This window comes from Vipera ursinii (assembly GCF_947247035.1).
Source record: "Vipera ursinii genome assembly, chromosome: 2".
NCBI lineage: Eukaryota > Metazoa > Chordata > Lepidosauria > Squamata > Viperidae > Vipera > Vipera ursinii.
Genome location: NC_139513.1, coordinates 1,044,251 through 1,057,990, shown reverse-complemented (window position 1 = coordinate 1,057,990; position 13,740 = coordinate 1,044,251). Strand labels below are relative to the sequence as shown.

The window sequence follows — 13,740 nt, the reverse complement described above, 5'->3', positions numbered from 1 at the left end:
GCCACATCCTAAAAGTGGGTGAAAAAGTTGAAAAGCCCTGCACTAGGCTCCCTGTGGGAACTAAAAGGGCATCTAGTCCACCCCTCCAGACACGCAGAGAAAAGGAGGCTCTGGTTGGGAATCATGGGGGGGTGGGGTGAAAATAGAAGTCCGCCCTCCCCTCCGGAGCTGGCATAAAACGCCCCCTAAATTGCAGGCCCCCCCCAGACTGAAGGGATTCCCCTCCCCCAACTTTCTCCGCTTCTCGGGATTCCCCTCCCCCAACTTTCTCCGCTTCTCTCTCGGCTTCGCACTATCTCCTCTTGTGGATGAACTCAGGCCGACTCTGCCCGGAGACCGATGACGCTGCAGAAGGGAGAGTTCCCATTGGTCCCTCCGCTTTCCTGGGCCCTCCCAATTCCGAAGTTTGAGGAAACCGCCCCTCCCCCCAAGCCAGACCCCCCGATTCCGCCTCTGGGCTGGGAGCCTCCGCGTCTCTCTCCCCTCCCTTTGGGGGCGCTTGTGGGGAGCATCCATGGGCTCCGTTGGGGTCCCTCTTTTGTTGCTGGTGGGGGCGCTGGCCCGGATCCCCGGAAGCGAAGCGGGGAAGGAGACCCCCGGTAAGGAGGGGGCTCGGCGGGGGGAGGAGAGGGGAGGGGCCCTCAGTCTTTCTGGGGGCGAAGAATGGGGCTGGGACTCCAGAAGTGGGGAAAGGGGTCTAGGGCAAGAGAGGCGGGAGACTGCAGGACCCTGGATCTCCGCGTGGTCTCCACCCCTCCCTCGCAGCATTTCTCCCCGCAAGACGGAGAGGGAGCCCCCCCTTCCCTGCTTGCGGGCGAGGTGGGCGGGGGTCGCGGGAAGGCAGCCGAGTGGGATAAGAGGCAGCTGGACCCCCTCTCTCGCCCCCCCCCCCCGTGGCTGGGTGGCAGGGGGACCTTGCGGACCCCGGATTAGCTCCTGAGCCCCGAAGTTTCTTGCGCCGAAAGAGGAAGGAGACGGAAAGCGAAAGGGGGAAACTGAGGCACTTTCAGACCTGAATCCACAAAGGCCATCAAATGTATAAGAAAAAAGACGCTTTTTGGCAAAAGGGTTTTTGCAACCTCAGTTTTTCTTCTGAATTTTTTTTAAAGGGGAGGGCGGAGTTGAGCTGGATTCCTTCTGGGGGGAGACTCTGAATTTGGGGAGGAGACCCAGAACCCCCCACCCCATATCCCCCCATTGCTGAATCAGGACCTGGAAGGGAGGGGGAACTGAGGGAGAAGGATATTCGGGGGGGGGTCTGAATTGCTCCCCTAAATTGGCTCCCCAAAACTCTCCCTTTAGTGAAGAGGGCTGGAGCCCCTCCCTTTCAGACCGTCTTGGGGGGCTGCAGGGGGCTCTATTTGGGGGGGGACAGGAAAGACGCCTCGCAAAGCATCCAAAGGCAGCTTGTGGGGCTGAAGAGGGGAGCGAGGGGAGGAAGAGGAAAAGGGAAGGGGAGGCTTGAAGGGGGGAGAGCCCAGGAGCATGGGTGTGGGTATCCTTATTGTGACCCTCCAGGCCTTATGTCCCCCGAAAGGGAGAGGGAGAGAGAAGCACGGATATTACTTCCCTCCCAGCCCAGAGGGGGGCGTCTCTTACCTCCCCCCATATTTCTTGCCATTTTTGGGGGGGACAAAGAGGCCCCACCAGGATCCAACATTCCTTGCAGACAGTTAGACTCAGTGCTGGACCAGCTGAACTTCTGCCTGCCTTTTTCCACCCTGGGAAGATGGAGGGGGTCCCTCAGGAGTCTCTTCCTCTCCCTCATTTTCCTCCCCTCCCCCGACCCCCACCAAGGAGGATCAGCCGTTGGGACCGACAGTTCCCCATACCTCCTCCAGGGGGCGCCTTCCGGTAGCCTCTTGCGGCAGGTTTCCCTCCCCTCCTCTGACAAGCCTGTGTCCCTTCTCTGGGAGAGGCTGGGAACCATGGGCCCCGGCGTCAGGACCCAGCCCAATCCACATCTTAGGAAATAAGGACCCTTGGAGCCGAGTTGTCCAAAAGGAAAAGGTTTACTAAGGATAGGATTGGTTGTGGAGAAATGAGACAGGATCTGGTCTTGAGTCGCATTTCAAATCTATATAAGCGTTCCCGGTTCAACCCCCTCCCCTCAAAACTCCATTTGGTTAGGATCCCCTCAATTCCTGCTTGTCAGGTCCTTCCCTGGGAAGAAGGAACTTCCTGCCTTCCTTGGTAGATCGCCTTCTTCCTACAGCCCCAAACAGACAGATCACTTTTCCCCAGATCTTTGAAAGCAGCCACAGATAGACTGAATCCCCCCCTCCTTCTACAAGTATGGCAGAATCCCGGTAGGCACAATATCTAACCATACATTAATGAATGTGATATCAATGGATTCTGACACCCGGAGTCCCTTCTGCCCCTCTTTCTCCTCCCACTCACCCTCCCCCTCCCCACAACCCATTTCCTGCACCAGAGGAAGATCGAGTGCCGCTTCCTCTCCCCTCCGGAGCTGGCAGGAAACGCCCCCCTAAAATGCAGCCCCCCCAGACTGAAGGGGTTCCCCTCCCCCAACTTTCTCCGCTTCTCTCTCGGCTTCGCACTATCTCCTCTTGTGGATGAACTCAGGCAGACTCTGCCCGGAGACCGATGACGCTGCAGAAGGGAGAATTCCCATTGGTCCCTCCGTTTTCCTGGGCCCTCCCAATCCTGAACTCCGATGAAACCGCCCCCTCCCCCCCAAGCGAGACCCCCCCCCGATTCCGCCTCTGGGCTGGGAGCCTCCGCGTCTCTCTCCCCTCCCTTTGGGGGCGCTTGTGGGGAGCATCCATGGGCTCCGTCGGGGTCCCCCTTTTGTTGCTGGTGGGGGCGCTGGCCCGGATCCCCGGAAGCGAAGCGGGGAAGGAGACCCCCAGTAAGGAGGGGCTGGGTGGGGGGAGGGGCCCTCAGTGTTTCTGGGGGTGAAGAATGGGGCTGGGACCCCAGAGGTGGGAGAAGGGGTCGAGGGCAAGAGAGGCGGGAGCCAGCAGGAGCCTGGATCTCCCCGTGGTCTCCATCCCTCCCTCTCCGCATTTTCCACCGTAGGACGGAGACGGAGCCCCCCCTTTCCTGCTTGCGGGCGAGGTGGGCGAGGTTGGCGGGGGTCGCGGGAAGGCAGCCGAGGTGGGATAAGAGGCAGCCGGGGCCCCTCTATCCCCCCCCGTGGCTGGGTGGGAGGGGGACATTGCGGACCCCGAATTAGCGCCTGAGCCCCGAAGTTTCTGGCACCGAAAGAGGAAGGAGACGGAAAGCGAAAGCGAAAGGGGGAAACTGAGGCACTTTCAGAGCTGAATCCACAAAGGCCAGCAAAGAGTCTAAGAAAAAAGACGTTTTTTGGCAAAAGGGTTTTTGCAACCTCAGTTTTCCTTCTGAATTTTTTTTAAAGGGGAGGGAGGAGTTGAGCTTGGATTCCTTCTGGGGGGAGACTCTGAATTTGGGGAGGAGATCCAGAACCCCCGACCCCATATCCCCCCATTGCTGAATCGGGATCTGGAAGGGAGGGGGAACTGAGGGAGAAGGATATTCGGGGGGGTCTGAATTGCTCCCCTAAATTGGCTCCCCAAAACTCTCCGTTTAGTGAGGGGGGCTGGAGCCCCTCCCTTTCAGACCGTCTTGGGGGGCTGCAGGGGGCTCTATTTGGGTGGGGGACAGGAAAGGCCTCGAAAAGCATCCAAAGGCAGCTTGTGGGGCTGAAGAGGGGAGTGAGGGGAGGAAGAGGAAAAGGGAAGGAGGGGCTGGAAGGGGGGAGAGCCCAGGAGCATGGGTGTGGGTATCCTTATTGTGACCCTCCAGCCCTTATGTCCCCCGAAAGGGAGAGGGAGAGAGAAGCACGGATATTACTTTCCTCCCAGCCCAGAGGGGGGCGTCTCTTACCTCCCCCCATATTTCTTGCCATTTTTGGGGGGGACAAAGAGGCCCCACCGGGATCCAACATTCCTTGCAGACAGTTAGACCCAGTGCTGGACCAGCTGAACTTCTGCCTGCCTTTTTCCACCCTGGGAAGATGGAGGGGGTCCCTCAGGAGTCTCTTCCTCTCCCTCATTTTCCTCCCCTCCCCCGACCCCCACCAAGGAGGATTAGCCGTTGGGAACGACAGTTCCCCATACCTCCTCCAGGGGGCGCCTTCCGGTAGCCTCTTGCGGCAGGTTTCCCTCCCCTCCTCTGACAAGCCTGTGTCCCTTCTCTGGGAGAGGCTGGGAACCATGGGCCCCGGCGTCAGGACCCAGCCCAATCCACATCTTAGGAAATAAGGACCCTTGGAGCCGACTTGTCCAAAAGGAAAAGGTTTACTAAGGATAGGATTGGTTGTGGAGAAATGAGACAGGATCTGGTCTTGAGTCGCATTTCAAATCTATATAAGCCTTCCCGGTTCAACCCCCTCCCCTCAAAACTCCATTTGGTTAGGATCCCCTCAATTCCTGCTTGTCAGGTCCTTCCCTGGGAAGAAGGAACTTCCTGCCTTCCTTGGTAGATCGCCTTCTTCCTACAGCCCCAAACAGACAGATCACTTTTCCCCAGATCTTTGAAAGCAGCCACAGATAGACTGAATCCCCCCCTCCTTCTACAAGTATGGCAGAATCCCGGTAGGCACAATATCTAACCATACATTAATGAATGTGATATCAATGGATTCTGACACCCGGAGTCCCTTCTGCCCCTCTTTCTCCTCCCCCTCCCCCTCCCCCTCCCCACAACCCATTTCCTGTACCAGAGGAAGATCGAGTGCCGCTTCCTCTCCCCTCCGGAGCTGGCAGGAAACGCCCCCCTAAAATGCAGCCCCCCCAGACTGAAGGGATTCCCCTCCCCCAACTTTCTCCGCTTCTCTCTCGGCTTCGCACTATCTCCTCTTGTGGATGAACTCAGGCAGACTCTGCCCGGAGACCGATGACGCTGCAGAAGGGAGAATTCCCATTGGTCCCTCCGTTTTCCTGGGCCCTCCCAATCCTGAACTCCGATGAAACCGCCCCCTCCCCCCCAAGCGAGACCCCCCCCCCCCGATTCCGCCTCTGGGCTGGGAGCCTCCGCGTCTCTCTCCCCTCCCTTTGGGGGCGCTTGTGGGGAGCATCCATGGGCTCCGTCGGGGTCCCCCTTTTGTTGCTGGTGGGGGCGCTGGCCCGGATCCCCGGAAGCGGAGGGGGGAAGGAGACCCCCAGTAAGGAGGGGCTGGGTGGGGGGAGGGGCCCTCAGTGTTTCTGGGGGTGAAGAATGGGGCTGGGACCCCAGAGGTGGGAGAAGGGGTCGAGGGCAAGAGAGGCGGGAGACTGCAGGAGCCTGGATCTCCGCGTGGTCTCCACCCCTCCCTCACAGCATTTCTCTCCGCAAGAGAGGGAGCCCCCCCTTCCCTGCTTGCGGCCGAGGTGGGCGGGGGTCGCGGGTGGGATAAGAGGCCGCCGGGCCCCTCTCTCTGTCGCCCCCCCCGTGGCTGGGTGGGAGGGGGACCTTGCAGACCCCGAATTAGCGCCTGAGCCCCGAAGTTTCTGGCACCGAAAGAGGAAGGAGACGGAAAGCGAAAGCGAAAGGGGGAAACTGAGGCACTTTCAGAGCTGAATCCGCAAAGACCAGCAAAGAGTCTAACAAAAAAGAAGCTTTTTGGCAAAAGGGCAGGCAGAAAGAGAAAGGGAGACTGCGGTGGAGAGTCATGGGGGGCACACAATGAAGACCGCCCTGAAGTTGCAGCCCCCAAGACTGAAAATCTTCCCCTCCCTCCCATTATCCGCCTCTCTTGGGAGGGATATGGGGGGGTCTGAGTTGCTCCTCCAAACCCCCCCTTTAGTGAAGCCCCCTCCCTTTCAGGTGGCCTGGGGGGGGCTGCAGGGGGTCTTTTGGGAGGGGGAGAGAAAAGAGGCCTAGAAAAGCATCCAAAGGCAGCTTGTGGGGCTGAAGATGGGGTGGAGGGGGGGGAAGGGAAGGTGGGGCTGGAAAGGAGGGGAGAGCCCAGGAGCATGGGTCTGGGTATCCTTATTGTGCTCCCAAAAGGAAGAGGGAGAGAGAAGTTTGGGTATTATTTTCCCTCCAGCCCAGAGGGGGCGTGTCTTTCCCCCCCCCATATTTCCTGCAGGTTTTTGGGGGGGCAAAGAGCCCCCCCCCCCGGGATCCAGCGTTCCCTGCAGACGGAGGGAGGGCTGGACCGGCTGAACCTCTGCCTGCCTTTTCCCACCCTGGGGAGATGGAAGCTCTTTCCCCCCTCCCTCATTTCCCCCCCCTCCAGACCCCCCCACCAAGGGGGAATCCCGCTGGGACCGACGGTTCCCCCTCCCTCCTCCAGGGGGCGCCTTCCGGCAGTCCCTCCCCCTCCCCACGTGGGCCTCTCCTCCAGTAGCCGCTGGGAACCATGGGTGCCGGAGTCCCTCCTGACCCCCCTCCCCCTCCTCCTCCCCGCAGCCCATTTCCTGGCCCAGGACAAGGACGAGTGCCGCTTCCTCAACGGGACGCAGCAGGTGAGATACCTGTACAGGTACATCTACGACCGGCAGGAGATCCTCTGCTTCGACAGCGCCCGCGGGGAGTTCGAGGCCGTCACGGCGTTGGGGAAGGAGACTGCGGAGGGTTGGAACAGGGATAAGCTCAAACTGCAGTACAAGAAGGCCTCCGTGGATCGCTTCTGCCGAAACAACTACGAGGCTCTCCAGGGCGGCCCCGTGGTTGGCCGGAGAGGTGAGTGGGGGAGGGGGAGTTCCACGGGGGGGGGGGGAATGCGGGGACTCCCCCCGTTTCATTTCATTGATTAGGGATCTCCCAGATAAAGATTTACCCATTATTTATTCTCTGCTCTCCGATCTAGGAAATTTATTCATTGGTATTTATTGATATTTACTGATCCTCCTAAACCGCCCCCTCCCTCCCTCAAAGCGGGGGTCTGGAGGGGGTAGGATTATAACATCACCCCTAAATAAAAATGTGTAAAAAATAAATTACCCTTAAAATGTCAGAAATTCTATAACGATGACAATTAAACATGCAAAAGGAGGGAAGAAATATATGTATTCCTCTACTTCCCTTTCGTCCCACGATCTTCCTTCTCTTCCCAAGATCCAAAAAACTTCTTTCCGGAATATTATACAAAATATTATATTTTTCTGGGGGGGGGAGGAATCCAGCAAGGTCTCTCTCTTGCCCAGTAGGTCGATAGATTTCAATATAATCTGTATGCTGTATAATATTTCAATATATTTCATATGAATAAATCAATAATATTTATTAATTGACTTATCAACTTTTTTTAAAAAGGATTTTATTGAATTTTATACGGTTAGGGATAAAATAGGATGGGGTTAGGGATTAGGGTTTAGGGTGGGGATGGGATCAACATTGGGATTATCCCCCAATAACATTTTCTATCTTTAGCAAACAGGCAATTGTCCGGCTACATACGTTCAATTAACAATAGTTAATATAGTAATAGATATCTGTAGAGAATGTAATAAACGATAATCAAAAACAGTATCAGTTAGTCAATACATTTCATTCTTCCTACTGATATATACTGCTCAAAAAAATAAAGGGAACACTTAAACAACACAATGTACTGTATTTATTTATTTATTTTATTATTGGGACTTATATGCCGCCGTATCTCCCGAAGGACTCAGGGCGGCTAACAACAATAACATACAATAAATACAGAAGTTAAGGTAAAATTAAAATTAAAGGCCTCTGTACAATAAATTAAAATTAAAATAAATTAAAAATAAGAGTTAAAAAATTAAAAACATAATTAAAATCCCTGTCAGTCCAGGTCAGCCAGGTGGAAAAGGAGTGTTTTGAGGCTGAGGCGAAAGGACCGGAGATCCGGGGCCATTCGGAGCTCAAGGGGAAGTTGGTTTCATAGGGCTGGCGCTCCCACAGAGAAGGCCCTCCCCCTGGGGGTCGCCAGCCGACATTGTCTAGCCGACGGTACCCTGAGGAGACCCTCTCTGTGTGAGCGCACTGGGCGATGGGAATTCGTTCCCGGCAGCAGATGGTCCTGCAAGTATCCCGGGCCTAAGCCATGTAGGGCTTTAAAGGTAAGTACCAGCACCTTAAATCTCACCCGGAGGACAACCGGTAACCAATGCAGCTCACGCAGGAGGGGTGTAATGTGGGAATATTGGGGTGCTCCCATCACATTTAATACTAGGATGTCTTATTTTCTGTTCCCTTTATTTTTTTGAGCAGTATATATTCAAGATAACATATCACATTCATTTCTTGCTAGTTCATTTTCCTAACCGTTGGTAAAAATGATCCCATGTTCTATAATAAACTGAATCTTCTTTCTCTTTAATCTCTAACGTCAATCTATCCATTTCTCCACATTCTAAGATCTTCTTAATTAAAACCTCTTCAGTTGATAAGTTTTCATTTTTCCAGCATTGGGCAAATGCTATTCTCGCTGCTGTCAGTACATGCAATATTAAATATTCATTCTCCTTCTCATAATTAGGTCCTCATATTCCTAACAAAACCAATTCTGCCTTAAATTCTGTCTTTACTCATCTTTTCCAACCATGTCTGTATTTTAACCCCAAACTTTTTTGCTTTAAGGCCTGTCCACCATGTATGATAGTAAGTACCTGGCCTTTGTTTACATTTCCAGAAATTATTTGAAGTGTTTTTAAAGATTTTCGGTAATCTTACTGGTGTCATATGCCATTTCTAAAACATTTTATACAAGTTTTCTTTATACAGTATGAGACTGCTTTAGTCGATCTGATATTTCTATCCCATAGTTTCTGCCAGTCTTCCAAGTCTGTAGAATATCCAAAGCTTTTTGCCCACGTTATCATTGTTTCTTTTATGTGTTCTTCTTCCATCTTTAAATTGAGCAGAAATCTATAGAGTTTCCTAATCAAGTTTTCATCTGTTTTTAACAATGTTTGATTGAATTCTGTCTGTTCTTTATGGAATCCTGTTCTCTTTATCTCTTTTGAATTTGCAAATATGGTCACCATGCTAAATCAATACCTTGTCATTGTAAATCTTCTCTATCTTTCAATTTCCCTCCGTTATCCAAGATATCTTTATAAGTCAACGACTTTGTCATAATGAATTAAATTTGGGTAAGCAAAAGCTTCCATTGTTGAAAGCCATTCAAGGTAGCTTCGTATAGATTTTCTTCTTTATTCTTTCCCATCTCAAAGAAATACATTCCTTGTAAAGTGGCTTTGAAAGTATCTCTGCGTTTTATTCTTCCCGTATCAACTTTTAAAACCATCTCTCTCTCACACACAGAGGGACTTTGGATGGCACACACATAAAATATAAAACCACCAAAATAGTCTATGTACAATTTAAGATTTAAAAGGCAAGGATGATTAAACTCCAGTGATAAAAATATTATTAAAAGGGGGAGGGCTTCGAGATGCTGACTGGCCCCACTTCTGCCTCCTCCTCTACGCCCCCCAAGCGAAGCCCCAGACACCATTTCCCCCCCACCATTTCCAGAAGGCCAGGAGTGGGGGAGGGGCTCCCTTCCCCTCTGGGGCATTTGGGATTTTAGGATAAAAAGTGAACTTCCAAAGGTCTGGAAAAGGGAATTAGGGAAGTTTTGTCTGCTGTGCCCCGTCCATCTTTTAGTCCTTTTTATTCTTTATTCAGAGTCGTTTGTTCATCCAGTTTTGGGGGTCTGGGAGAAAAGCCCCCCTTGAGACCCCCTTTTCGGTCACAGACTCGGCTTCACCTGCAGCCGAATCGCTTCTCATTTCCTACCTGGGAAGGTTCCTCGTTTGGGGGCAAAGATTCAAAAAACACCCACAAATATTAAAACTGAATTTCGGGGATTCCTTCAGCTTGGAAGCCTCGGATTGTTTAGTTCCCTCTTCCAGATTCCTGGCAAATTGCCTACATTTGTTGTTCTAGTTTTATTTGCTTATATTTTGAAAAAACCTTATATATTTCTATCAACCGATAAGGTTTCATTGTGCAAAACCAATGTTTCATCTGCAGTTGTTGCCATTTGTTGTTGCTGGTGTCTGCAAAAATAATACGCTACCAAAGAATTAAATAAGATCTTTGTTCCACAAGAGGAAAACCGCCAGATCCCAAGAGAAAAACGCATTTTACGGGGAGATGCTGGGAATTTGCTCCTTCCGGAAATTATGGAATATTTAAGGGAAGCGACAGAGATTTTGTTCTCTGCATGTTCAGTCTGGAATTCATTCTTACACCTAAATTCTTCCCTGCAAACCCAGGAGGATAATTCACTGTTCATTTAAAAAAATCCTGACCAGATCCCAGGATTGAATTGCAAATAACCAAACCTTTAAAAATTGCATGTTCTTAAACATGATATAATTAGCTGTTCGTAAGTGTGGGTTTTTCGCACCCGGCGGGCTCCTCATGAACTTGCCAATAAATGAGGACACGTCTCTCTGAGCGTTCTCGGGATGAGGGCCAAGACGGAAGTCCCAAGCTCTCTTTTATTGAGATACCAGCAACGCACAAGCAACAAGCAATTATCTAATGGTTACATTTCAGCTATAGCCCTGTATGGAATGTCTTTGTTCCTGTAACTTTCTTGTATGTGTTACTTTCTTGTACGTGTTCCAACGGGATTGTCCATCTGCACATAGCAAGGTCATCTCATTTCTGGTAAACTGCAACTTATGAACAGAAACGAAACCTGTCTCTGCCCTGAGCCAGACCTGCGCCATTTTATGTGAGCCTAAGGTGGAAATATCACAGGTTTCCTACAGTAAGAGAATCCCTTGAGGGAGAAAAACGTGGTTAGCAAAAGGTCTCTGAGCTGGAGTGGATCTATGAAAGTAGTTAGAGGGTGTACCTTTTTTTAATGCAAATTATCAGCCCTTTTGATCAGTGACGTCATCAAAGTAAACAAACCCACGTGGTGTTGATCACGTCAGCAGATCATGGCCCTACGCGGAAGTCACCGCCCTATTTCCAGATTAGGCGTCTTGAACCGAACCCCATCAATAAGTCAAGGCAGTCAAGCCTCTGGGTACGTGATTAGCTTCGCCCTAGACTAATTCTATCGACATTCAAAACAAACGGAATAAGCTAAATAAAGTAAATAATGAACAGAGGCCTCTGCTTTTGGGAAACAAGCCCTACTTTGGGGAGCTGTGAAATAATAATAATAATAAATGCTTTTTATTTCTAATCATTCTAGCCTAATGATGCTTTTAATTTTTGTGGAGTTTTAAAAGTCAGCGCCTCAAAAGCAGGGAAAAAGGGAGGCCCTAAAAGGATTTATGTTTTTCCATCTTCCAGGATCCCCTTTAATTTCTTGCTGCAATTTGCTTTGGAAATGATTTCAAACAAATTATATTTTCAGGAGTGAAAAGGGATCTTGGTCTGAACTAACCAACTTGGTCTCCCTTTCTCGGCCCTCTTTGTGTCTCCCCCGTGTCCCTCCTCCCCCTCCTCCCCTCCAGCCAAGCCCACCGTCTCCATCTCCTCCACCAAGCTGGACCCGGGTTCCCCCCACACCATCCTCCTCTGCACCGCGAGGGGCTTCTACCCCGTGGAGATCCAGGTCCGCTGGCTGAAGAACGGGCGGCTGGAGGAGGAGGGTGTGGCCTTCGGGGAGGAGCTCCAGAACGGAGACTGGACCTACCAGCTCCAGGTGATGCTGGAGACTCAGCCCCAGCGGGGGGACGTCTACACCTGCCAGGTGGAGCACACCAGCCTGGAAGCCCCCATCACCGTCCAGTGGGGTGAGCCCCTCCCCTCCTTCTCTGGGGACCCCCTCCTACCCTGAGAGAGGGGGAGAGACCCTCCCTGTGGGGAGAGCCAGGATGGACCCTCCTGGGTGGGGAAGCTGGCCCTGATCCTCCTGCTCAGGGGAGGCTCCTTCTCCTTCCCCAGAGCCCCGATCCTCCAACTCGGCCAGGAGCAAACTCTGGACGGGGATTATGGGGGCCCTGATCGGGGTGATCTTCTTTGCCACGGGGCTCTCCCTCTACCTGAAGAGCAAGAAAGGTGAGTCTGGGGGCTGGATGAGAGGTTGTGGTGAGGGGACCATCGGGGGGGGGGACCTCTCAGATGGCAAGAAGGCTTCCTTGGAAATTTGCATGGGAAATTCTGTTCTTTGAGGGTCTGCTGTATAAGTGAGCATCCTGCAACCTATTATGGGCTATCGATGGGGAGGGGGGGGCCCTGATTCCTCCAGCCCATGAGAGGTTCTGATTGGCTCTTTTTCTCCTTGCAGCAATTCCCATCCAGCCTCCTGCAGGTGAGTTTCTCCTCAAGTTGTAGATTTTACTTTAATATTCGTTAATATTTCCTTTTTTAAAAAAATATGTATCTGAACAAAACCTGCTTGCTGTGGATAACACAAATTTTTGAAATTTTGGGCAGCGTTTCCTTACAGAGACCTGAAAATGCATTGGAATCAAAAACAAATACAAACACACCACAAATAGTAAAATATTGACCAGGTTTTTTCCATCGTGGTGGGTGGGGAGGACTCCTCTTTTGATTAACTGCCCCAATTATGTCATTTGGGGAAAATTCCATAAGTCCCGGGAAATGAATTGCTGGTCCTTTGCATCCTTTTCCTCCCTGAAATGGGTGTGGGTGTGGGTGGGAGATTCTCCCTCATTCTGCCCCTACCTATCAACCACCCCCCTGCAGTGTGGGTCTCTTTATATTCTCATTTTCTCCCCTTCTCTTTTTCTCTACAGCCCTCATGAATTAATCCTGCCGTCCTTCCTGCTTCCTGATGGGAAAGGAAATTCTTTTTTTCCTCAGTAGCTGATGAATTTCTGGCTTTTTTGCAACCTCTGAAAAATGGAGGCTCAAGATTTTAGATTAGGAAGAGGAGGAGAAGGGCAGCCTGGAGCTTTTCCTGCTGAGAGCCCCCTCCATCTTTCTTTCAGGGCCTCCCTTTCTTGGGAGGGAGGGGTGGAGACCATCTAGACTGACCCTGGGGACTCTGGGCCTGCCTGTCATTCCAGACACCCAAATCTCTCCCTGCTTTGAATCCACAGCAGCTTCATCTGCATTACTCTTCCTCCAAATCCCTTCCCTTCACTTTGCTTTGATGTAAAAGAATAAACATTGTAGGAAAACCCTGGAATTCCTCCTTCCTTCCTCCTCCTCTTTTCTCCCCCTCCAGGGTGGTCACCCTTCTCCCCTCCCCCTCCTCAGATTGAGGCCTCCACTGCGTCTGGATTGACCATCCCGGCAGCTTTGGGTCCAAAGCCAGAATGGTTTGGGAGGAGGGTGGGGAGATCCATGAAGGGGAAGGGGCAGGACCCCCCCTCCTACTCAGAGCCCCCCTTGCTCTGCTTCCTTTCAAGCCCAATTTTGAGGACCAGGATGCCATCGGCCACGGTCCTCCTCAAGCACTTGTGGGGAGCCATTCGGGGGGCATCTGTGACTCCCCCTACACTCCCCAAGCCATTTCAGCCATTTCTTCAGCACTGGAGGGTCCTGCCCCATTTTGCCTCCCAACGCCTCCCTCCCTTCCCCCCTCCCTTTTTGGGGCTCTCATGGTACAGACTCTCCTGCATGATGGTATAAATGGTATATGACCTACATGACCTCCAAGGTCCCTTCCAACTTCTTTCACATTCTATCAACTCTGTATGAACAGCCCCCTCCAGATGAAGTCCAACCCATCCAGCTGCTGGGCAGGGCGAGGACTAGAACTCCCCTTATCTCTAGGAAGTAGGGGGAGGGGTGTCAAGATGTGGCTACATTCAGACAACACGCGTGACCAGGGAAGGGCCCTCCTGACGTCTGACCTCAGCTGCATTCAGACCAGGGGAAAGCCGCCTTCACCCGCCGCTTGAGGGC

General features: G+C 52.0%; 1 protein-coding gene across 1 annotated transcript; it reads left to right on the top strand.

Moving 5' to 3' along the window:
* Positions 1-514: 514 nt before the first annotated feature.
* On the top strand, positions 515-13,000 carry LOC310634704 (H-2 class II histocompatibility antigen, E-S beta chain-like; the record flags this gene model as incomplete). The annotated part of the gene is made up of 6 exons (XM_083353238.1): positions 515-599; positions 6,382-6,654; positions 11,373-11,654; positions 11,806-11,919; positions 12,149-12,172; positions 12,624-13,000. The coding sequence occupies 6 exons, from the start codon at positions 515-517 to the stop codon at positions 12,635-12,637; spliced, it is 792 nt and encodes a 263-aa protein (XP_083209364.1). The 3' UTR covers positions 12,638-13,000.
* Positions 13,001-13,740: the final 740 nt, after the last annotated feature.